The 26,835-nt window shown below is 38.8% G+C and overlaps 1 protein-coding gene across 3 annotated transcripts; it reads right to left on the bottom strand.

Moving 5' to 3' along the window:
• Positions 1-486: 486 nt before the first annotated feature.
• Positions 487-26,813, bottom strand: mdfic (MyoD family inhibitor domain containing). Of its 3 annotated transcripts, none has more exons than XM_017494678.3 (5): positions 26,522-26,804; positions 26,081-26,194; positions 22,733-22,867; positions 4,713-4,976; positions 487-1,273 (listed from the first exon to the last, which is right to left on the bottom strand). In XM_017494678.3, exons 2-5 carry the CDS (start codon positions 26,169-26,171, stop codon positions 1,023-1,025), a joined length of 741 nt encoding a protein of 246 aa, XP_017350167.1. In that variant the 5' UTR covers positions 26,172-26,194; positions 26,522-26,804; the 3' UTR covers positions 487-1,022. The 3 variants fall into 3 exon arrangements, with proteins under 3 accessions (XP_017350167.1, XP_017350166.1, XP_047018087.1); XM_017494677.3 differs by having other exon boundaries at positions 26,081-26,248; positions 26,522-26,801; XM_047162131.2 differs by lacking the exon at positions 22,733-22,867 and having other exon boundaries at positions 26,081-26,248; positions 26,522-26,813.
• Positions 26,814-26,835: the final 22 nt, after the last annotated feature.

Raw genomic sequence — 26,835 nt, 5'->3', positions numbered from 1 at the left:
TGTGCATCCGATTAAAGTAAGGCATAAATACTATGTAATACTATATTATATTTTATATATATATATATATATATATATATATATATATATATATATATATATATATATATATATATATATGGCACTGAATTAAACTACAGTCCTAAGTGAATAATATATATTCTGAAGTGTGTCTGTGTGTATTGGGTTCTTTTCAGTCTTATATAATTGGACAAAAAGTTATGTAAAGTTTTAGTCTGAAGTTTATATTTGTAACTCTCAATTTGTGGATTTAACTTTAAATAACCGAAAAAAATAGTACTGAAAGTTTGCCCCACCCCGTCCGATTAATTGATTAATCAAAATAATAAATCAGCCAACTAATCAATTATGAAAATAATGGTTATTTGCAGCCCTAAATTGTATAAACTTAAACTTATAAAAGTATGGTGGTGTGTTTGCTTAGGAAATCTTGCACCTTAGGGGTATTTTTTTGTTTGATTGTTGTTTTGTTTTTTTTTTTTTGTTTTTTTTTTTTGGGGGGGGGGGGGTTAAGTGTAAAACCCCACACTCACAAAACAGACATGGTCTATCTCCAGAGGAAGTTTCTGGAGCTATCCATAAGGGCTGTCAAAAACTAAGAGAAAATACTATTATGTTTTGTCAGAGAAAAGGTAAGTAGCTGTGCCAATTCAATTTGAATCCCTGTGGGTAGTTTATTTTATAAAATAATATTTGCCCATGCTCTTGAAGGTGCCAACAATTTTGGAAGTAAAAAAAGTACTTCTTAAAAGTAGTTAGAGATAATAGCATAACTGAGAGTGATAACCTTTACATACACAAATAATACAGAACGTTTTCAGTCCATTTAAACTGATAAAGTATCTGCTCTTACAGCTAGATGGAGGCCAGGCTTGTGTTTTTCATTTGAGTGTGTGTGTACATACATACTTTCAAACACACAATACATATATACAGGCACACACGTTCTCACACACAGGATGTCTCTGTCTCCATGTGCGATCTACGGTCAAGCAGGGCTTTTATGTGGGAAAGCAGATGCCACAGCATTCCATGCAGATCTCGAGGCAGTCAGAGGACTCGCAGCAGGCGTCCATAATGCCGCAGTCCATGTCGCAGGGGCAGTTGCAGTCGTCTCCGAGGTCGTCTGCGCAGCAGCAGCAGCAGCAAGCCTCTGATGTGCAGGCGCCACATGATGCCTGAGCCACCACCATGTTGCACAGGGTGAGGAACTCGCAGAACAGGCAGGCTAGGATGCAGTGCACACAACAGTCTGCTCCCACCAACCGATTATGAGAAGACAAGCGTCAGTAAACCCAAATGTGCAGCATATCAAAAATCATCATTAAAATACAGTAATCCTGCAGGACATCTATTTAAAAAGGTATCCAGATGTCGATGGTTATGCATTTTCAGTACATTTGAACTGACCTATGAATCACAGCATAACTGTGTGGGGGTGCGAGTGTGTGAGAAAGTAGGGAGGATACCAGCTAAGCACAGAGGAGAGATGGGAGGAATCAGGGAAATTCAAAAGGAATGAATTCCACTTTAGGGTTGATTAGTAGCTTTGGGAATAATGGGTTTATCATAATGCAAGAGCACAGGCTTGATCACGTAAAGCTGATTAGCAGTGTCCGAGATTTTCCCTGGCAAATTGCACTAATGCTACCATTTCTCTCATCCCTGATTAACATTTAACCTCTTTCCTGGCCTCTTATAGGGATGCAGCACATGATTTCAAATTACAGATGTTTAAGATGACAGATACTCAGCTTTTCTGCACTTTTTCTTACAATGGCCATTTGAAGAAGGGGTTTACATAAACGACAAATATATATATATATATATATATATATATATATATATATATATATATATATGCTATTTGGTGAAATACATACACTATTATGTCTACCTATCTAAACTGTAAAACTCAAAGGCTTCCTAAAGATAAAAATGTCGTACCAACCACAGCAGGCAATTCTAACAGCAAAACTGATTAGTACCTAAAAATTGTAGTTTTTAGAGCGCTCTGAACAAAAAAGTTAAATTTCATTAGAGGAACATCATACAAGGATCTAGAATTAGTGTTTAAGAGACTAACAGCACCCTGCTGGGTATACTTTTCCCAACCATGAGCCAAGTAATTGGACTTGATACATATTTTAGACAAATGGACTTGACGGTGTCATTCCAAACACTACATTTGCATGGCTTTCATCGGTTCACGGTGAGCTGTCAGGGAGAATACTCGATCTGACTCAAGCTGCTATAAGAAGAATAAAGAAGAAAGCTCAGCCTCAAGACCCTTGAATGCTCATGTTTGTTTAATCAAAGTGTTTTTGATTAGGAGAAGAGCTGACCTGGTGAAACAATAGCCATGCTTACATGCAGATCCAGTTTGAAAAACCTGACATTATATTCCGAGACCATGACACTGTCCTTAATCATGACTCACAAATTAATTAAACTGATTGTTTACAATTAATAAAAAAAAGTAGAATAACACATGACTGATGAAATCCACTTCAACTTCGTATTCAAAGCCCATAACCTTTCTGTCAGATTTTTATCGGTAGTTTCTAGATGCAGATTTGTGATACAGTGCTTTATGCATTCCCTTGGATGCATAATTTATCAGCAGTGATTATTACGAATCTTAAGGAATGAGAGGCTGGGTAATGTAACGCAGGAGACAGGCAGGCCTGCAAAACTGACATCACTTCTAGGAACACGTTATGCTTAATGTCAGCTGTAGCTGAAAAAGCCCAGAGTTTAAGAAACCCAAACCAGCCTGAGCACCTCAGAGGAAACAGTATGAGACATCTGGAAAAACCCAGAGGCTAACATCAAAAAGAGGGGCAGCCTGACATAAAACAAGATGGATCTGGCACAGAACAGTGAATTGTGTAGGAACACAGGAATGAAGAAAGACCATCTTCTGCCTCAGACCCCAAAAGACAGGGGGAGATAGAGACCTAGAACATGCAGGTAAGTAGGTAAACTTTACAGCTGCATTTTATATGGACATTATGCTGCGACAGCAAGATATTGCCTAATAACTACTGATAAGGACATCACAAATCATTTATCATTAATATCAACATCAGGAAGCTTGCATGGCACGCAAGTGATTTGTCCGTGGTATATATTTGCATATATTTAACTTTTGTATAAATGCAGTGCACACCTAGGCATAAGCTCTAGAAAACACTAGAAACTTCACAGGGAAAAAAAAACATTTGGCTGAACTGAGGAGTAGAAACAAGAAAAATATATATATAGTAATATAAACTATTCAACAGCAGCTTTTCAGTGGACTCTGTTGCCCTAATTAAATTTGCCAGAGAGGTGAAATGAGTGCATGCTTGCAACACAAACTTACTAGCACTCGAGCTCCTAACCCATTCCCGAAACAAAGCAGCCCTCAATTAAATGCCTCTGCAAGCGGGTTGCTGTTATCACAGTCGAATATTAGTGCCAGACATGCAAGCCAAGAATGCAAAAAAGCAGAATCCCCCGAGCGGCTCCTTGTAAGGCTTTATTCTTCTGCTTTCCCACCTGTTTAGAAGCTAATTTCCCATGCAAACAGATTATGGTAATCCATATAAACATTAAAACACAACAGATTGCTGTTCTCCAGTGGGAAATAAATACTTGAGTGAGCATAGTGATTTAGACCACAATTCTACAAATAACAGACACGAAAGTAGAGATGAGACTTATTGAAGTGGCCTTTTTCCCCCCTCTCTCACCAATTAGCAAGCTGTGGTATGATACTATTAAAACAGACGCGCGTGTCTGTCAAATCAATAGGGACACGGAATCTATGCCACATTCTTCCTCTACCATAAGTGAACTTTTACAGTGATAAGCTTGTGGCACCAGTCATATTTAAGAAAGCACACTCAAATGTATGGATATTCTTTGAAGTTATACTAACTTTCTATTTTCAGCTTCAACTAATGCCATGTGTAACTACAAAATGGACATATGCTTTATAAGAAATGTTAGTATGAAAGGAAGCATGGAAGAGCACTAAGCCATAGCGGGGAGTGTGAGTCAGTACAGTGTGTGTGTGTGTGTGTGTGTGTGTGTGTGTGTGTGTGTGTGTGTGATGGGCTGAAGTGGGCAGAGGTGTGTGTTGCAGAGCCACAGAACAGACCTTAATGAGAGGACACTGTTAGAGAAGAGAGCGAGGGCCCATGCAGAGGTGGAGCTGACATATGGCAGACCCCCCACTCTCCATAGCCTTGTTAAAAGGTCACACCTTGGTGACCATTACTAATGCACTGGTGAGCTCGTTCATTACTGCATTCAAATCATCATCAGACCTGACAAGGTGCTAGTTGCTTTTTTGGATTATCAAAGACCTTGCACAATTTTAGCATTGTGAGCCATGACACATATCCAGATAAACAACAACAACAACGAAAAAATGATAGTATGATAATTATAAAGAACGGAAATGTGATGACTAAACGCATTAAAATCGTTGATTACGGTTGTGGATTAGTTTGCAAGTCCAAAGAGAAGCAAGAGCTTAAAGGGATTGTGTAATAATTATACAAAACTACTAAGCTTATAAACAGACGTTTGTGTGTGTGTGTGTGTGTGTGTGTGTGTGTGTGTGTGTGTGTGTGTGTGTGTGTGTGTGTGTGAGAGAGAGACAGAGAGAGAGAGAGTGTGTGTGTATAAGTATTGCTTACCTTCTGGAGAGGAGCCAGGTTTGTGGGAGCCTGTGGAACTGCCTTTGCTCCTCCTGCTGCTGTCGCTGTTGACGGACAGGCTGGAGCGGAGTTTTCTCTGCACGCGCTGAGAGACGGGAGGTGGCGGTTTCCTCATCTCAGAGAAGGAAGAAGAAGAGGCTGCAGGCTGCGTGGTTCCTGGTGGAGTTCTATGGCCATTGCTCATGCCTGGATGGAGGCCATTGTGCAGCCGTGTGGCCTCTCCATCACTGGGCTGAGGCTGGGCTGCACACACACACACACACACACACACACACACACACACACACACACACACACACACACACAGAGAGAAATTTAGTATAATAATTACTATACTAAAACATTTTTTGTAGACCTTGGTGTCAGGTAAATCGCTTATTCAAACTTCTTTATTACATGTAAATAAAGTGTCCAAGGACTTATAACTATAAACAAAAAGTATAAAATTAGCATACTATTATCAGAAAATATTTTGATTCACAACAAAACATTTTACTCATTTGGCACCTACACCCAAAACGGTCTTACAGCACAACACAAATAAATATTACACACCCTGAGACCAGTAAGCTGTTTCTGTTGGAGAAAACTGCAGCAGCGCGTGGAGAGTTCATGATCGTTATCCGTCCTCTTATTAACAAACAGAGCACAATAAGCCAAGTCAAAACACCAAAATGACTCAATATCTCACTCGAACCCTAATTAACACATATGGGGCTCTAGTTTCTGATAAGAGCTCACATGAAAAGACAAGATGTAAAATTGCATATTTGGGTATATATTATGAAATACTATTATTTTGATTATAAAATAGTTAGAAACATATAGAAATAAAATAGTTAGACTTAGATGGAGTTCTATGGAGGTCATTTCACTTACACATGTATGGAAAAGGGACGGGCGTGTGTTCGAAAAGAACACAAGTATACCATGCTTCAGAAAAGTCTAAACTGGCCTTCAGTAGCAACAACTGAGCGGTTTGTAATGAATTAATTCTGTATGTTGTATTTTTGGTTAATAAAGTATATAAAAGTGAAATATTTGGGTGATGTAGCCTATTTGTGAAGTGGACTTACTTCAATAGTGAACATCCATAAAACTATGTTTCTGTCTATTTGTCCATCTACACTAGGAGGCGTCTCAGGAGGCAGTAAGAAACATTTTTGGACTAAAATAGGTTTCTTGCTGGACTTATAGTAGTCAAAAGTCACATCCACGTCTATGCTGTTCCACCTACATGAGTGTAGAATGTTAATTTATGACCATGAAAATTGCAAAAGTGATCGAACAACTGATCTATGTACTCAAGACAATTGCAGGGTTCGAAAATACGCTTCATAATGAAAATCCAGGACTTTCAAGGACTTTTCAAGCACTATTATTTTTGTTTTTAAGGAATATACACACAAAGATTTAATTTTTTTTAATAAACCTGTGCTGTGTTTGATATCCATGAGAGCAGAGTATTTTTGTGAATTTTTTTAACAAAAGAAGGTTAAACAATAAAGACCATTTTTCATAGCCTTCTTTGCTCATATTTACCAAGGGTGCCAATATTAGTGGAGGGCACTATATTTTATATTATATAAAATAATTTTATAAATAGCACCTTTTCTATCCATGCTGCACTACATTTCCATTTCCCAGGCACTGCTTCATCTTCACCTTAACGGAGAATGGAAAGTTGCTGAACGTCATTAGATGATGCTCTAATCAACATATTCATTACATCATTGTGTCAAATTTGTCTCTTGTTGGCCTCTTTCCTACTCTCTGAGCTCATACTGTATTTGAATACAGCCGAATTCCCAATAAAACTGTTCTACAAATTTTTCTGTTGTCAGACAACGGAACAAATATGAAATAGTGACCGAAACGCAACCCATTAAGACTACATGTTAACCAGCGGTCACTTCCAAGGCACTTACAAGCTGCTGCTGTGCACTGCTAAAATCCTGATTTATAACCACGACGCCCTCTGACAAAATCAGCATACGCACAGGTTAAAGACAGCAGCTGTGCTGTGATTTCAGCTATATGGAACATGATCACTCAGAGAGAAAGTTAGAAGTGAATGAAGGTACTGCTCCTCTCTGCCACTCACTGAACAGAGTAACCGCAGAGAGGTGTGTCTCCAGGGGGAACGCAGGAGCTCGCGATCACGGGGCAGTACTGGCCACTCTCTTAGCTTTGTCACTGGGTGTTTTTTTTTTTTTTAAGGGGGATAAAACAAAAGAGTCACTAAAGGAGTCTGAAAAGTGGACCAGAGCTGTCTCTGTCAAAATAAGTGAGTGAACAGCAGGTGGAGAGAGAGGGGCTGCAGCGGGGTGTCATATTTCAAGTTAAATGGATTGTATTCATCAAAAATAAACATTTTAAAGTTATTTAGTGATTTTGGTATTATTGACTTTTTTATAATTCACGCACTTCTTAAGCACCAGCAGATAGAAAATGTCTTTTAAAAAAATGGCTATTTTCAAGGTATTCCAGTACTTCAATTTCAAAAAGCCAAATTCAAGCACTTCAAGCACATGGTACAAACCCTGCAACTGATTTTCACCAACCAAAAAGTAATGAATGAATGAATGAATGAATAAATAAATAAATAAATAATAAATACCAGACTCCTCTAGCAGGTTATACTTGCATCAACACAAAAATAAAACCCATGGAGGTTTTGGATTTGTCAGGGTGAAGAAAATGCCCCGCAAATTTCTGCTACAACAGATAAATGAAAAAGCCCATGGTTCTGCATAGAGATTATTATACCGGGGGCTAAAGGATAGAACACACTTGCTGTGATCCATTATCAGAGGTGTGTCCGTCCAGAACCGCAGCCTGCATGTGACTGAGAATTTGACTTTGACTCTGCTCATAATGAGGTCCATGCTGCCATGATGTTCATTCACGCTCAGTCTTCTGTGAGTGTTACAGGCATGAGGAGATGCCGGGATGAGCTGATCTACCTGATGAAACAGGAGCAGCGGCATTCTCAGCAGGAAGATCTCCTGTGTATTCAGCTCTACTGGGAGAACTGCATTCCTCCCTATCTGTATCAGAGAATGAGTCAAACCACAGACACTTACTGAGCTCTGAATTATTCATCTTTCTTTGGTCCTGTACGTTCTTGCGTTTCACTTTGCATTTTCTTTGTGCAAGTCTACACAACAGTAATGATAAGCTCAACTTTTTTTTTTTTTTGACAGCTTGCAACAAAGCATTGATTTGCAGAACAACTGAACTTTCCAATGAAGTCAGCAAGAGAACAGCTTTTCTTCCTGTCTTTTTTGAATCATCAAAACACCAACAAGTGCAATTACAGTTAACAAGAGGGGGAAGAAAAATGCAGCCCACTGCTTTTTAACAACACATCACCGAGGGAGATCTCTGACAGGAATGCAAATGGAAAACAATGCAATTAAACACAGGCAGAGCCTGGATCTTCATCCTCTGGCCAATCTACATGCATGCTCTCCTAAACAAGTTTAGACATTCGGGGCCCAACCGTCTACATGCGTCTTCAAGCCAGAGGTGTCCAATAGCAAGCATGCCCAATAAGCTCCTGCCTATTATTCCACACAGCTGTTAGACAAATTTGAAATAAACTTCCGAGTGTTGATGAATTCAGAACAGAATCGGACCAAATGTAGGACTGCGTCTAAAAATGGAATGGATACAAATATTGACAGGCAATGACTACGTTTACATGGACAGCAGTAATCTAATTATTGACTTTATTCTGAATAAGACAATATTGTGATTAAGGTGTTTATATGAGTTGCTTTTAGAATATTCCTTTCATGTTCAGGTTTTACATGTTATAGAACATAGATCGATTAACAGCCGAGCCACGCCGTCCGACGTCCCTCCAGAATTTTACATATCAACATACAGCTGGTCTTTGTTATGGTACCGTATACAGTTTTGGGTGTTTTTATTTTTAATTTTACGAAAGCTTCAAGTGCAGTTAATTATTTGTCATGCTATACGTGCTAATAGACGACTGCTTGAAGCCATGGGCTGCGTCCTAAACTAGTTACTTACCTACTACACAGTAGCCGAGATAAATGTATTTCACCTACAATACAGCAGGTAAGTACGTGGTTTCGGACACAGCTGTGCTCTCCTGTTTGCCGTCAAATGGTTGAGCACTGCCATGTGTGTACAGGTCCTGTCGCAAAATGCGATGTTAATAGTGCGATTAAGGTGTGTACATGTCTAAAATGCACTTCGATAATGCAACTAAAAGAGGAGTACTCCACATGTCTTAATTTGATTTGTGTGTACTTCGAGTATGACTTTACTCAGATTAAGGTAATCAGAAACCGCTGTTTACATGCTAGTTTCTTAATCAGGGTATCGTCTTAATCGGGTTAATAGTGGATTATTGTTGTCTATGTAAACGTACTGAATAATAAAGGCTTAACAGGAAATTCCTCACATAGCACTGAGGTCGCTCCAGGATGTTTACTGGCACAGAGCATGACAGATACATACTGTACATTTTAGGAGATATGATCTAACATTATTATTGATTGAAGTCAACTTTCATTGCCAAAAGATGTTTTAGGGCTTCAACCATTCCTGATAAGGCACATTCCTTTACTAAACAGTAATAAGGAACTCACTATATAAAAAAAAAATAATAATAAAAAATTCAATAAATGACAGTGTGTAAGTGCTAGGTTACAGTTCAAATTCTTCAGAAGGAGTCAAAATGTACAAAAAACTGTCTCAGCTGAAGAACAGGTTATACACATGTACACACACAGTGCTTAGTCTATGTGAAAGTAAGCATAAAAGAATGACAGCAGACAAGGACATTGTCTAGTGCAGTACAATACTATATATACACACACACACACAACATCCAAAAGCATAGTGAAGAGCCCTAAACATGGATAATCTATATGAAATATGAATAATGCTTCAAGCTTAGTAAACAGACCCAGCTAAGCAGAAAAACATACAGTATCCTGACTACTGTTGTAACTGTTATATACACAAGCTGACAGGTTGCATTAAAACACCATGTTCAGACAAGGGGGGGGGGGGGTTGGGACAGCTCAAATTGGACTTCTAACTGCTCTGCTTCCAACACATCAACAACTGTTGAGAGTGTACATTTGTAGTTGAATAATACATGGTATTCCTCTACTCACTCTGTCAAACACATCACAGGCAAACTGGGGGTGAGTGCTTCTTGACTGTCTAAGCAGCATCCCAATTTGGTCCCCTGCATCTGACAGGCTCAAATATCTTGGGAGCATTTTTAAAAGGCCAATGTTTGATGGATTCACGAAGAACACACAAATATAATTGCCATTTGTCACCATGTGTTCGGCGGATATCCCACACAGGGACCATGCAGAAGGCGTCTGGAGTGAACCGCCATCGCCGCTGCGCCGCTCTCTATGTAAAACTGTGGATAAACACCATCGTTTTTGTGTCACAGAAAATAGCTCCACTGGAAGAATTTAAAATTGTACCCCAAAGACACAGAGCCAAAGCATCACAGACCTCCCAAGAACGAATATGTATGAATATCAACGGCTAGGAGCAGCATAAACAAGACTGGTTAAAAAATAAATAAATAAATAAAAGACAGTCAGATGGGAGGTTGCAGGAGAGAGGTAAGGAAAGCCAAGTACACAAACTCATTTGCAGTACTGTCAGTGGGAAGTTGAATCACAAATAAGAAAGGGAGTTCGACTTCTGTATTTCATCACTTGTTTACTACTGCGTCCAGTGTTTGGATTTGTTTATTAAAGTGAAGATTTGTTTACGGAAATGTACATCAGTTGTAATATATAACAAATTTCTCATCATCTCTTAATAGATAAAAATGTTAAGCAAGCATTAAGGCTCTACACCAACAAGGTGTACATATCAGATCACTTTGGTATAAACAGGATTTTTTCCTGGACTGAAGGAAGAGATGTATTTTAAGGATAAACCCATGCAAACTGGCATTTCTATGTATTCTATTGTGATCTCTGTTTCATCATATAGAGACACAGAACCACTTCATTTATCCTTGTGTGTTTGCCCTCCTGACTGAAAGTCTCATTTGCAAATATGCAGCGACTTACAAGCCAAGCTTCTGTCGTCTACGAAAACAGCCTGGGGTGGCATTTTTTTCCTCCAAACGAACACACTTGCTCATGCTATTCCATCCACAGGGGCATTCTTTTCATTAGAAACTATATATTTCATGTGTATATTTAGAGCTCAAAAACATTGGGATTATGTTTAAAAAAATAAATAAATAAAAATAAAAAAATTAAATAAATAAATAAATAAAAATAAAAATAATAATAATAATAATAATAATAATAATAACAATAAAAAAAAGAATGAATATTATTACAAACACTGGACTGCAAATTTCCTTTGGCACATCAAAGCTCATTCATGAGCCGACCTTCCAACTCTACTGCAAGAACTTCCTTTAATGAGTACTGATGTTTAAAAATAGTGTTCACAGATCACACTGGAGGTGGGTATTGGGACTGTTTTAATGCAGGATACCAGCACGTCGTGGGAGTGGGCAGTTCTCATGTAGACTGAAGTGGGAGGTCTGATACGAAGCACGCGGGACAAAGAAAGGTGACATGAAAGCATTTCGGACCCTCGAGCACACGCACTGTGCCTGGTGTAAAATTGGAGCTAGGTTTGCATAAAGTTGCTCTAGAAACCCAAATCATTAACAAGATATATTTTCTTGTATTGTTTAACGTGTTCAAATGTACACCTTTTCTATTTTCCTGTGTCTATGATCAAAGTAAAGTGCCTCAAACTCTTTAGTCAGAACAAGCATCATGTCAAATGTTTACAGTACAACACCATTACAATACCTCCTCATTTTCACTACACCCCATTTCAGAAGACTAAGAAAATACGTTCTCTTATTTTACTCCCACTTGAACCTCACAATGAAATACAGCCATTATAACAGGCCATATTTCTTACATTTTTTTGTCATACATTCTGTGACAATGTAAATGTATCCCTTCGAATTAACTGTACGAATGTCAATAACGTGGAGGCATGCACAGTATACACCTGCTGTATAAACCTGACTCTTGACAAGGTGCTTGATATTCCAAATCTCCCTTATTCACACTCCCCCACTGTGTCTGTCCCTCTCAGTCACCTTCTTTAATAACGACTAGGAAAAGCCAGGCATCTGGGATTTACTCATTTCAAATTTGGTCATTTGCCTGCTGATTGAGTGGGGGGAAAAAATAGCCCCTTTGGACCTTGTTCTGCTTAATTACATTTTACAGCGGAGAAGGCAACTTGAAAGACAAGACTGGGGATTCTTATGGAAGAAATCTTTTGCAGCTTCGGGGAAAGCAGAGGCGATCATCAATCATTCTTTGATTTCAAAATTGTATTTACTGCGATTAACATGTCTGACTGCTATAGAAATCATTAACTCATTCAGTGAGAGACAATTTGTGTCAAATGACATGCACTGAGAAAAATCATTTTCGGTTTTCAAGAGCCTGAATCCGGGCTCTGAAGTCTCTTTTTTGTTGTGCCATCATCATCACAATGCAAAGTGAAGAGACCCAAATAACACACTGGGATAATAGTTGAATAATAATTTTTAAAAAATAATAATAATAATAATTTAGGGGTTTACTAATCTAATCTCGAAGGCCTTTTTCTTACAATCTGTGTCTATTCTGGGAAAACAAAGGAATGCAGTAAATGCAAAAGTTATACCACCAGTGCAAGCCGTAAAATGCACATCTTGTACAGATTTAGGCTTTTTACACAGCTACCACATTTTCTCGAAAGATCAGTTATGACGTGTCTCAGACCAGGCAGCTGTGGCAGCTTCCAGCGCCAACATGCTCCACCCAGCCTCCTGAACAACTCCAAATAAAAAACTCAGCAACACAGTGGTGAAAGGGGCAAGATGGAAGGAGGGATGTATTTTCAGTTTCAGTTACGCAGATGACTCACAGATTCCAACAACAACAACAAACAAAAAAAGGGTCATCCAGTGCTGAGGACTCACCGAAAAGAAACTAGCTGAAGAGTCCAACAGCGTTATACATCAGCAGCATGATGTGTCTTGTGTCAGTGGCTGGGGGCGGGGGAAGAGGGGAGGGGGAAAAAAAGAGAGAAAAAAAAGAGAGACAGAGACAGTATGGGATCTGGGAAAGAAGTACTTCTCCCCAATCCACTAGGGACTGGACAGTTCATAAAAAATATCTATAGACATGGTTCCTTTATTTGCTCGGTATCAATCTCTAACATTAACAGCACTAATATGACAGCTGTGGGTCAGTGAGCTCTGGCTTTAGGGTGCCAATCAAGACCCTAAGCCTAAAAATCAGGTTAAAGGACAGAGGGGCTCATGTGTCTGAGTAGCTTTTTAACGGGAGACGGCTGTATCGATTTTAGCGCTGTGTGCACTTCGGCTCCCTGGTCACCCCTGAGTGATCAGAGGCCTGACGGAATGACCTACTACGGAGCCAGTGAACCTGCAAACACGCAGGGCCAGAGGGGGCCACATCACCAGAGAGCTCTGTAATAGAAAAGGGGTTTAACCTTAATGTTGAAGCCAAAACCCTGTTAGAAGGCCAGTAATCCCCCTGCTCTACTATCATTTGAAGTGTTTTTTTTCCCCTCCCATCACTGAAAGGCACCATTTCTTGCTTTGGATGCTTTTAAGGCAGGCCTTGTTCTGTGCTGCTGTAGAGTAGCCCACAATTCTCATACAGAATATTAGCTCTCTGTAGACTGTAAACACCACAGTGGACCACCTCATAAAGTATTTCCATACGTAAACATCTCTTTCAAAATGAGCTTACCTTGTTTAAGAAGGCTAAGGTTCCATATTTTGTTTCAGCACAGAATATATTGACATAATGGTATTGTGAAGTTGAGAAAAGTCAAACACACTATGATTACATGGGAAGAAATGGATGCATGCAGGAGATAATCGACTCAAGCCAAACGCGCAGAAATTCTTTGAAAGGCTTAGGCACTGGCAGAATGCTAATTAAAAGGCTTGAATTTTTCCATATGAATTGTATCTACACCCAAGACAATGAAGAAATAATTATCACAGAGGTAGAATCACAATGGCCATTTTAATCAACCTCTGTGCTAGCATTTCACCCTATTTATACCGCTTTGATTTCATGACCCACTGCGAAGTAATCACTTGAAAATTAGCCTTCTGTTCTAATGGGCCCTTGCGTTGGAGACATGTGATCAGACAAAATTAGCATTCTGTGTAACGTGAATGATATGAAGCCAATCTTTAAAGCTAAAGTGATTATTACTAGCACCTGCGTATTCTACATTCGCTGCTATATTGTTACTTTTTTTAAACCAGTTTCTCCGCAATGACATTATGAGGAAAAGTCTGAGGAAAAGACAAAACAAATACACACAAAGATCCTAAAAGATTAGTGCCTGAGATTTGTGTGATTATTATGGGTCAACAATTGAAGTCATTTTTGTATACAATCTGGTCTGATCTTAAATAGTTCTGTACAACATACTGAGGTCTCACCATCAGAGTGCCATGCCTCTTTCCACACGGAGTACACTGTCAAAACTACACACGTACTAAATTCATGTTGAAATATTTAGTCACCAGCAAGCTTTCATAACCACAGACATCATAATCGCCATTCAATGTGAAGTAAATTTGATTAAATCTCTGAACTAATTATATTCAGAGGTATTCTTGATAATGGGGTGGCCATGAAAAACACACATAACATACATAAAGAGAGCCACTGCACAATTATCAGGAAATGATGTCACCTTATAAGAGTAAGCACTCATGGCTATTTCTGGCTGGTATTCATGAGACCACAATTTCATCTGAACTCCAGGGTCATACAGTGCTGTTACTCCTTTTCAAAACAGCAACACTTACATTATCACATGATGACACTTTTATAATGAAACCATAACATGACCCATTAACAGCACCGAGAAATAATCATAGAGGCATTAGAAAAGAACTTTCTTTTTCCTCAAGTCTTTCATTTTCTGTTGTGATTCTATCCACTCTGCTCACAGCACAACTAACTTCCCTAAAGGGATTGAAAACAAACATATCACAGCTTCATTTGCTAATTATCAGGCTAGCAAGAGAGCACATGTGCTCTCTTGTGTTTAAGGTTTCCTCTAAAACATACCAATTTAGCAGTGTCTACAGTTATAGTTGTACGTGTGTATTAGAGTCTGTTTAGAGTTCTTCCATAAACAATGGTCAGGCGCACGCATAAGGTAGTAAGAGAAAGATCTTACTCAATTACTGCATTAAGGCTGCTGGTTTTAATCTATCGGCTTTTGTTCACGGTTTTATCCTGATGGACACTTATAGAGTCTGAGCTGAGTCACAGATCGGTCGTGAGTCAGTCAGCATACAACTTAACCCTCCTATTATGTTGTGGGTCAATTTGACTCATTTCCTCATTTGAGATGTCTGAAATACTGGTTAAAATCTCTTTGAAATTTTTTGACTTTACTCATTTAGGGTCATGAACTTGTATGCAAATATGGCTTGTCTTGGCTTGTCAAGCCATAATAAAGGTTTACTGTTTTAAGCTGTTCTTTGCTGTTTTTGTGTGTATTTAAACTATGTAAGTCATTTTGACCCATAACATAATGGACGTAACTTTTTTTCCACCCCTCAACATAATAGGAAGGTTAAGTGTGATTCGAGGCCCTCTGGGAAACTCTGCTCTGAAATACAATTCTTAAGGAGGACAAGTTAAGGAAAACCCCAACTTTATCACCTGAGATGTGGGAAGCATTGGAGGCTATTAACTTCTCAGAACATTCTAAATGTTCTGAGACGTAACTCTATCCATGACTTGGAGATTAAACATTTGCGAATGTATTTCTTAACTGTTATTTGTTCTGGAAGAGACTCATGCAGACTTGATTAAAATACACAAAACATTTAAAGACTATTAAATTACATGCCTTGTAATGCCAGCAAAGCAAGTATATTACTTCTCATTATATACCAGTTAATATAAATAGGCACCATTCGATCCCACAATCTGACCTGTGCAGTTCCCACACCAATCAGTGCACTGTCTACCTCTCAACTTCTCGCAGACTTTATACTTCAGGTACATTGAAAGGAAAAAAAAAGCCATTTCAATCGTCAATTTATCCGACAGCTCTCTACAACTTTTATACACCTATATAAAAAAGTGCCTCCTATCAAAATGTCAAAAAGTAGTCTAAAAGGAACATTCCCAAAGTACTACTATGGCCAATATTTTGTACATCAGCTATGCAATCTACACTGAAATGGCATCGACAACAACGCTGACTGAAACACAGCTTTAGAAATGTAAATAAGAAAATAAACAAATAAGAGATGAATTAAATAATTTATGTTACGAAACCTACAGTGGAGGAACTTTGTTTTAGTTCCATGGATCAACATGCAATAAAGTTAGTCATTTGCTTCTATATTCATAAAAATAACAATAAATTGCTTGACAAAAAAATAATTAGACGCACATGGACAAGAGTTGTTCAACAGGCCAGACTGCTGTTAATTAATGTGTGTAACATAATAATAATAATAATAATAATAATAATAATAATAATAATAAACAACCATTAATATATGAACAATTTCTTTTTGAACTAGGTCTCGTATATACCATGAGCAGTATGTGCAGATGATGGAACAGATGAGCAAAACCTCACTGAAATTAGGCGAGCTAAGCAGTTACTGAGGAAGGAAGGATGGAAGGATGGAAGTTGCTGCATGTTCGGTGTTGCACACAGTCAGTACGGTCCCACAGCACAATGTCATTCTTCTTCATCTTTTCCCTGTACTGAATCGTTTGCTCTGTCGCAGTGCGGTATGATGTAAATGGTGTAATTGGTTAACAGAGTTATTCAAATCTCAGTTACAGGTTGAACAACAGTGCTGTTTTACTTGTGAAAGAAATGTATTATTTTATTTCCTTTTTATTATTTATACATGCTCAAAAGATCATGTAAACCTCTGCTGTCAAGCTCCTGTAGAATGTTACTCATCTAAGTTCAGCTTGATGTTTCATCACCGTGCAGTTGTGTTGAGGGGATGTATTGTGTACTTTTTGGTGTAGTTTTCAGTCCTTACAGGACTTTGCTGAGATTGCTTTGTGACTGTTTCGGCCAAAAGTGCTCGATTTTGCTGCGGCCTTTTTTTTTTTTTTTTTTTTTAATTTTGTGATGCAATTTTCAGAGGTTTTTTATGGTTTCTTTTGTGGAAAAGTATGTGAAGTGGCTTGAATCGAAGACGGATTTGGCCGAACACACGTTGTGATGACGCCACCTGGCACGTCTCGGCCTAAATATGTGAAAAATCTGCAGCAATTTTGAAAAATTGCAAGCTCCCCCAAATATTGCAGCATTCGCTTGATTCTGCTTTATTTTCTGCAGTCACAAAAACACAAAATTATGGAGGGAAAATGCTATTTAATCCTAATGGTTGATTTAATGACTGCTCTGTCTTTCTTGGCTGCTGATAATTTTTACTAGGACTACTTGACCAGGTTATTTAAATTACAAAAATAAAATTACAAAAATTATGTATGCACACATACTTAGACATACTGACCAGCACTCCAACCAAAGGTGTTTCATTACAGTGGCCAACTTGCCAACACATTTGCCACTGGCCTACATTTTTATCCACATCAGGAAATTCTAATGAAACGCATGCGTGTGTAATATACCATCGTCCTATCGTGTCCCCTGGCTATCGCCGAGTGAAGACATCACCTGTGGCTTTGAGGGGAAAAAAGGACGGGGTGTAGCCAGATATATCGCATGTAGTATACATGTTGCGTCATTACAGCGGAAAAAATACCACAAGCTGGTTACGAGTCGGCTGTGGCTGCTAGTTTCTAGCATTAGCATTTACTTAAACGTAACACGTTATTTGTAACTAAGCTCATTATCAAAGTGAAATAAAATGAATTAAACTACACGTGCATGTGCTCTGTGTTGAACAGCAGCAGAGATACTTATAACTTCTTGTATAGTGAAGTCAACCCGATAAACAACATGCTGCTTCTTTTGCTAATTTCAACCCTGTTCATGTTTTGAGAGACATTCCTGGCGTTATCTATTTGGCAGCACGGAAACAGAAATATAAGATGCAGCAGAGAAAGATGTTTTGTCTGAAGACAAACAACAGATAATTAAGGATCCAAAATAGACTGAGAAAAAAAAAAAAAAGCAAACATATCACAGAAGTCAGTCTTAAACCTGCAGACACTATGTTTTCTCACAGACGCTTAAGCTGTCTGACTTGATAGCCATCTCTATTATCGAATTCATCAGCGATTCCTGATGCTATCGTCAATCGTCTCGAGCCTACTGTATACTAAACAAAATGGAGAACTTGTGAGGTCTCACAGTTCAATATTGACCTACATTGATTAAACAAATTAACTGCTAGAATGCTACAATGATCAATGCCACAAAATATCACACACTACAGAAAACATATGTGGAACTTTCTGGTTTCACAATCACAAAAAACTTTTATTGAAGAAATCCCATTTGCATATCTTCTGAAATATCAATCCTGCAAAGCTAACACCACAAAACAATTAACAAACTGTACACAGTTTCCAATCATGAACGTTTGGAAAGACCACAAATCTTAAACACTCCCACCACAACCTGCATTCTGCATGGCCTAGATCAGAGCTTCTCAACGTTTTGCAACTAAAGCCCCCCCAAGCCTTCCCCATCATGCCCCCCCCAAATATTGGAGGAGACCAGGTATGATTATCGATTCAATATAAAATCTAGCTATCTAAATGCAAATAGATATAGTTTTTTTTTTGCTTTTGTGTTTTTGTGCTTTTCATAACTTATGATTTAAAAAAATACCTTTTATAAAACTATATAACAGACAGGTGTGGAACATGAATGATGTAAAATGTTTCTGAACACTATAACTACTTTGAACAGGAGAACTAGGCTATAATAATGTGGACTATTTTACATGTAAAACATGTTGCATTACATGGGTCTTCTGTTCTAAAAACATTCACATATGAATGATGTAAATTGGGAAGAAGGGAGCATCTCTTTATCCATGACATTGTTAAATCTCTGGCTCTCAGCCCCTCACTGAACAGACGCAGAGAGAGGTGAGAGTACAGCGGGAAAGCAAGACCCCGCACTTGCAGGACAGAACTGCCCACATTTGGAAAGTTGCTAAGGTTTGGCCAAAAAGTCACTAGGCGCTTTTTTTCCTCAAAAGAAGGAGAAGAAAAAAAAAAAAAAAGTTGGGAACACTGGTCTGCACTGACAGCTAGATAAAAGGCAGACTAAGCTCCGCCTCTCCCCAGCAAAAAGAAAATACAGAGGGAGAGAGAACGCAGAGTTTTTCCATTTATGCACATTCTATTTGAAAAGCAATAAAATACACCGAGTACCCAAATGATGCCCTGTCTGTTTTTCTCTTGAAAAAAAATTCACGCCCCCCCTCCGATCTCTGCACACCCCCCAGGAGGGCACGCACCCCTGGTTGAGAACCACTGGCCTAGATTATATTTAGGACATGACAGACTCTTAACTCTTTAGGACACAATAGCACCTGTCTGCCACATGTTCAATAATAACTCCAATTTCCCAGGAAGATTGTCGTTCTACTTCAGCTCTAAACATGCTACTTCACACGTTGATGAGCCTGCACATACAAACATCTTTTACAAAGACATGCCATTAAGCAGATGATAAAAAGTTAGAAGTAAAGAACTGTTGTGTCAGAGAGAAGCAACTTCACTGCTGTTAGAGGGGCCTGAAAAATATATGCAAAGGAAAAACCTGTCATAAATTTCAGTGTGCTGTTGGCATGATGTACCACGGGTGAAACAAGGCCTTAGCCATGTCCTGTGAACAACTGAGATTTATATCTGAAAACTATCAAGCAAAACTTTGTGAACTGTCGCATGACACCAATGATGTGTAAGCACGATCACGTGTGGTGTTGTGTTGCGAGAGTGTGCGAGAGAGAAGGAGAGACTCTCTGATGAGGCATCCAGCATGAAACAAGGGGGTTTTTTGCACTCCGCACAATGGAACTGTAGGAAGAGGGTGTGTTAGTAATTTTCCCCTCCAAAACAAGTCTTGAGAAATTTCCAATCACAACCCCTGTTTCAAATCCATTTCCATAATTATTTCCTACCAGTGTTCGGGGAATTCAGGAATGAAACATCTTTTCCATCCAAACCTACTGATGTGAATCTATTTGCATAAAACATATATACAAGTTTGCAAACACTTGAAGCTAAGCTTCAAGAAGACTAAACCTGAAACTATCAGGCCATGAGCACACTTATTTATTTTTACACATACAATCATTGTTTACACTGAAGCTCAATTCTAAAATATGGGCAACACTTTATCATGTGAAAAGCTTTCCAATTCACCAAGCTCAAGTTCTTAGCTGTGATTCCCAGATCCAGGCCTGCCAATGTCAATGCCAAACCACAATGGGATTTCCTTACTCACACAGCTCTCAAAGAGGAGGCTTTGGCGAGGAAACCACATGTACAATTATCAACCATGGTCCGGCTTATGAAGCTGTATGAAGTGGAAGGTTAAGTTCAAATCAGTTGCTTAAGAATTTCATCACACATGTTAAAAAAAACCCAGCCTATTCTCTCGGTAACCATCTCACCAGTGAAGAATATAGGGCTTAACTCACAACCACAATTTGCGTAATCAAACTCAAGCACTATAGATAACAGGCAAGAATATCAGAATTGAAGTAAATATATGCGGGAAAAGTTTCAAATCAACTGTCAGCAAATAGTGTGAAGATTAAAACTACTTTAATGTGTTGTGATATGATTCCGTGTATGTAGTGTTGGTGCTGAGAAACGTTAATATCCATGCTGATAATTCTTTACAAGATCTGATCCAAATGGGCAGGCTTTGTAGTTTATGGCACAGTATCTCTTGTCAGAGTCTTGTCTCATATCGTGTATCTGAATGATTATAAATCATTTCTCTTTCGATGCATCCTAATAACGGAGCTCTTCACACAACACCATGGCTATAAATTTGCTAACTGTGCCATTAAATTAATCCAAACAGTCAACGCATTAGAAAGATTTTCAGAGAGAAGTTAAAGAAGACACTGTTTTGTTTGCTCTAGATACTGTTTGATGAAAAAGTGCAAGTGTCAAACAGGAACACTAAATCTAACAACACTGTAGCTTGAGCGTGAACTTTGCCTCCTGTGAGCACTATCTAGCACTGTGAGGCAAGTAAGGATGAGGAAAACTATAACTTTAGCTTTTATAATAAAAAAAAAATGCATCAAACATTTAAACCAGCTTTTAAAAGCAAGGAACTAAGGGAAGTGCATCATTTCACCTCTGAGAATTTTCAGGATGTAGCCCAGAGCAATGCAGGGGCATCCAGTGGCTTTTTTTTTCTCATTTGAACATCACTATATGCAAGGATCTCTCTATAATCCATATTCATACACTTATACAGTTTAGAAACATACAATACAATCATATATAAACAATTTTATATTTGATTAAAATTTGTGTCAGGCAAATTACACTGCCTTGTATATGTCTGTGCCCCTGCCCCACTCTTTCCTGTCTTGTCAGTGTATTATTGTTTTTTTAATCCAGTCTTGTCTTTTTCTCCACAGGGCAGAATCATTAAAGTATACCTCCTGAACTGCGTTTCTGCACCCAGATATTTGAGGACTGTACCGAAGAAAAGCTATGTACGCTTTAGATCTCCGAGTAGTAGACTGAGCAGTGACACGGGGATACATAAAATATGCATTCACTTCTCTACAATGAAGCTTTTTTTCCCCCCAAACCTGAACTGTGATAAGTTAATACAGCAGACAGCAGGTGACCAAAATCTTTGACAGATGAATCAGAAAGATCATCACTGAGCTTAAACATGTCATCAGTCATTTCAAAGTAACTAATAAAACAAAGCACCTAAGAGACTGGTATGGTGATTTATTCGAGAAGTGTTGAGCAGAGCCATGAACAGTTCTACTACGCTTACATGGACTGTAAATCAAAACGGCAGCATGTAACCAGACTATTAAAAACACTACTGTATATGCTTTTTTTGCTTTTTTTAATTATGATACAGCTGGACAGTTCACTCTTGTGCTTTCTTTTTTTTAAAGCAAATGATTTTTACCTGCATGATCATTTTATCTCACTGCATGCAACGGGTGCTGCACTGATGGACAGTGGGTTTGTGTATTAGTCAATACACAGGGTGATTTGGGATCTTTGTTAATTGTGGAAAGCTCTATCTATGGGCAAGTCCTAACCTCCTGGTAGAGGCAACCAGGTTTTGGGCCGAAATATCCTGGTAATTAGCACAATGGCATCAATCTTCACATAAACCACCAGCCATCACTGATCCACTGCCATATTTCACTCTGGGCAAAAGGACAAAATTATATTGATATCATGAAAAATTAAGTCACAATACGCTTCTGAAAATGAAATGAAATTTGAGCTAAAGTTTTAGCAGCACTGTAAGTGTAGGACTTTTATGGATTAATGAATTTTAATGAAGCTGGAACAACATGATTAACCACATAAATTCAGCATAAAATAAAAAGAAAGACAGACATGTGAAAATAGTCATTCCAAAAATTATAATGCAAATGTAAATAATGAGAAACATTTTAAGTGGCTGGCGCACGTGCACACACACACACACACACACACACACACACACAGAGACACCCCCCCAGTGGGAAACACTGCGCTTTTTACTACGTTTTGTTTTTAAGTGTGAAACACTTAGCTCAGCAGTTAGCTCAACATAGGCTACAATGAGTTAAACATAAACTACACCATGATCCCCTCTACAATTTTAAGCTTCAGATTTTTACATTATACTTGTAAACTCCATGAAGACAGGAAACATCTTGCACTGTATTTGATAGGTCAGCATTTAATCTACAAATGAACACTTACTTCTTATAGGTTCACCATGAGTGGGGCTCTCCCCGTTCATGCCCAGCTGCCCATCAGCACTGTGTTCTCTGGAAAATGGAGTTGTGCTCATCTCTGTGGTATCAGGCAATCCTTTAGCATCAGCGTGACATGCGTCTATAAAAAGCACAATTTTTTTTTTTTTTTTTTTTACAAAGACTTACAATCCAACTGAGAAGACATTAAGCATATATCCACACTTTTCAAGGTAGCCAAGGTAGGGGGGAAAAAAGATGAATAATGGTTTGCTAAAGCATCGGGAATAAAAAGAATATCTTTCATTTGCCAGATAAAATAGATTTATTTGGTGAGCTGTTGCACAACAGTGTGGGCAATGAGGTATATCCCAAGCCAGAACTCTGGATCTAATTTTCTCAACTTTGCTCCAAGGTATGCAATACCTGCCAAGGTTTTTACAGGCATGAAGACAGTATTCATCTAAACTGGGGGTGGGGAAGTACAGGCAAAAAGTCAGCAAAAAGCATAACTGATTAAGGTATAAAATTAACAGGGGACTTTTAAATTTTTATACACTGTCACGAATAGCATGACATTGACACGTACATTGACTCATAAGTATTTTTTAGATTGTAATTATCCTTTTTATGAAGAACTGGTTGCTCCCTTCTAGTCTTTAGTGCTTAAAGACCCTCACTTACACATACAATCCATTACCTAATTCTTTACATTCTAACAAAAATTGATTTGCTTACACATTTTAATGCTGAAACTATACAACAGAAAAGTGTGATTATTCAGAATAAATGCTAACCATCAAACAAAGTAAGCTCATACAATAAATTATAATGCCAGTCTTCTGAGTGGATATGTCTATTACTCGTTTTAAAATATCAAACTGCATCAAATCTCTCTCGGCTGTGGTCCAGTCTCTCTTGCGTTTGGGATTTTGGACCAACTTTAACTTTAAGCTCACAGTGAGGAGAATGCAGTACGAGTCAGCAGGAACACATGTCTACTTCCCTGGCAGATCAACACCATTTGTTTTAGTTTTGTGTTTCCCAGAGCACTGCTTATTATACAAGACTGACGTAAATGGCTGACATGCTGAAGTAGCTTCATATTCAGAGATGAATATGGTGTTACCAGAGCCCAGGGCTGATTTATGGAAAGCCTTTATTCAGACAATGACTTCATGAATCGATGCACACTTGCAGTACGGCCAGCATGTAATGCATCACAGTATTTAGTGATTACAGTTTGAAATAAATTGTTCTATTCTCCGCACCTAAAAGGGAAATCCAGTGTTAACTGTGAGGCTTTCAAGGTCCTGTGATTATCCATTTGCAGGCAAAGCCTGTGATTGCTTACTCTGTCCTACTTTGCTATTTTTGACAGTACTGTAATGATGCTTTGTATAAATAGGCTGGTTAACGGTTCAGTGCCTAAAAAAAATGAGACAAAGCTTATTTTATATGTGATCATCTCACCAGCAACTAGAAAGTTAATTAAAAACTATAATTGGTAGTGGTCCCTGTTAAGAAACACTCCCTCAAGCCTCAAGATTTAAAATAATGAAAACGTTAGCATTCTTAATGGAACCACCCATTAAGTAGTGTATATTATATTAGCGTATATAATATTTATATAGCTGTATTTGGAGCTGAATTTCTGGTTTCGCTGCAGAACACATATGTGGCTAAAAATACTACTTTGACTTATCAGTTTGATAAAATAGTTGATAAAAAAGGCTCTGATCCTTGTGTACTTCCCCCAAACTGCTGATAACAATTAACGTGACAGAAACCGTAACCAGATACATTCTGATGCATGTATTTATTTTATACACGTCCCGTGTCCCTGTTCTGGAGAGTGCTTCAAAGCATTTTAAGAGCAGACCCTGGTGTGTAAAGGATCCCAGAGTGTGTCATCAGGAGGAGAAAAACTCTGTCATTAGAGGGAGGGTAAATCAATATCAGCGAACTAACAAACTTTTGCTAACCTGAGATAACAGCTCCAAGGCAGCTCGACAGGGAGGATCTGCTGCTTGTTGAAGATGTATTGTATGCAGTGAACTGCCTTAGGGCAGTCAATTATCAGTGTAAATGAATATATATCTTCTTAATGAAGCCCACTCACAGTAACATTCATGCAGTCTTCAAAATGACAGCGATTATACAGTATAATGTCACAAAAGTGTGTGTGTGTGGACACCTGACCATCACATCCATATGTGCTTGCTGAACATCCCATTCCAGATTTAGTCCCTCTCTGCTGTTATAATAACCTCCACTCTGCTGGGAAGGCTTTCCATTATATTTTGGAGCGTGGCTATAGGGATTTGTTATCATTCAGCCGCAAGAGCATTAGTGAGATCAGGCACTGATGTCAGGTGAGGAGGTCTGGGGTGCACTCGGTGTTCCGATTCATCCTAAAGGTGTTCAGTGGGGCTGTGGTCAGGGTTATGTACCGGACACTGAAGTTCTTCCATATCACCCTTGGCGAACCATGTCTTCACGGACCTCGCTTTGTGCACAGGGACACAGTCATGCTCGAACACGTTTGAGCCACCTCATTCCAGTGAAGGGAAATCTTAATGCTACAGCATACAAAGAAGATCCAGATACAGACATGTATCTGGATCTTCGAAGATCCAGATACAGAAGATCCGAAGATCCAGATACAGACGATCCAGATACAGACATGGCTGTAACGGTCATGTCTCCACATACTATTGGCATAAATGAACACAAAATCAAGCAAACTCTACAATTTGCAGAGGAGCTTCCAATTTTATTTTATTTTAAATCATTGCAGGTTTACTGCAGATTCGGGCCAAGACGTGTCACGTGACATCATCACAACACACAGTGCGTCAAACACGAGTACAGCTAAAAGTCTCATTTACCATCAAACGTCACTGCGAAATGCCACACAAAAAACCCCCCCAGCAAAATCAAGCATTTTTGCCTGAAACAAAACAAAAAGTATATACTGTGCACACACTTCAGTAGGAACTTGTAGCATACTTCTGAAGTAACCCCTACGTAATTAATTTACTTTAGATCTAGTTTAAAGAAGAGAAAAGTTCATCATCTGGTGTGCAAGCGATACGCTTCCAGCTCCTATAACTTTAAAAGCATTTACACTTCACACAGCTCATGACAGACTTTTTCTTCACACTTTGTGTATGTTTCATAATGAAAAAATGAAACTCTGCTTAACTTCTGATACATCTATTATGCACACTGTGCATGCATACAGCCAACATGTTAAGTCCCACTACCTGCAGTGATTCGCTTTGATCTCAGTTAACCCGTGTGTTAATAAAAGCTGATGGAAAAGTGAGAGTAAATCAGCCCTCTGTCTCACCTTGGGAGTGATCCAGCAGCAGACTCGTCTCATGCTGCTGCTTGTCCGGACCTACAGGCCCCTCCGGAGGGAACTCTGTCTCCGCGGACATGAGCCAGACCTCTCGTCGAGATACTGTACACACCCGAAACAAAACACACAGACACCCTTTTGTATCAGCCGTCGACCCTGTCAGAGAAGAAACATCGATACCATCGCTTCAGCGCTCCTGCTTTCGGAGGAGAAAAGTGACGTCAGCCAGCAAGATGTCGTTAAACTCAAGTGGAAAGTTTTTGCCCCCCCTTCCCCTGTCTAAACATGTAACCGAATTCACTCACTCACCCAAACAGCCGATGCGTTTCACTTTCTGACATAACACTTTTTTAAAGTAAAAAACTTCACAACAGAAAGGTCTTTCTTAAATATAAATAAAAATGTAGCCTAGAGCTCGGTTAACTTTACCTTCCAAACATGTCAACTCCACTGTTTCACTTCAAGTGTGCCTCCTGTTAATCATCCTCCGCCCAAATAAATCTCGTCCCGTTAAAACTTCCTCTCATAACAAAAGCAAAAAAAAGTTCACCCGTTTTTCAGGAGAAAAGAAAATTCTGTTGAGGAAAATAAAAACAAGCGTTTCCAGTTAGCAGCGCGACTTTGAGGAGAGTCGGGTCTCGTGAGTTAGCTGAAGAAAAGTTACACTGAAACGGTTTTCATCACATCCGGATTCCGCGCGCTCGACCAGCTACACACAGTGAGAGCGCGCGCACTGCCACACA

The sequence above is a fragment of the Ictalurus punctatus genome, chromosome 19, assembly GCF_001660625.3.
Source record: "Ictalurus punctatus breed USDA103 chromosome 19, Coco_2.0, whole genome shotgun sequence".
Classification (NCBI taxonomy): domain Eukaryota; kingdom Metazoa; phylum Chordata; class Actinopteri; order Siluriformes; family Ictaluridae; genus Ictalurus; species Ictalurus punctatus.
The sequence above is the reverse complement of the archived record's forward strand: the minus strand, read 5'-3'. Positions and strand labels throughout refer to the sequence as shown.

Coding starts and splice junctions, on each gene's coding strand:
- mdfic (XM_017494678.3), bottom strand. CDS start 26,171: ATGTCCGCGGAGACAGAGTTCCCTCCGGAGGGGCCTGTAGGTCCGGAC. Junction 22,868..26,080: donor GCTGCTGGATCACTCCCAAG/GTGAGACAGAGG, acceptor TGCTTTTTATAG/ACGCATGTCACGCTGATGCT. Junction 4,977..22,732: donor TCATGGTGAACCTATAAGAA/GTAAGTGTTCAT, acceptor GTGTGTGTGCAG/CCCAGCCTCAGCCCAGTGAT.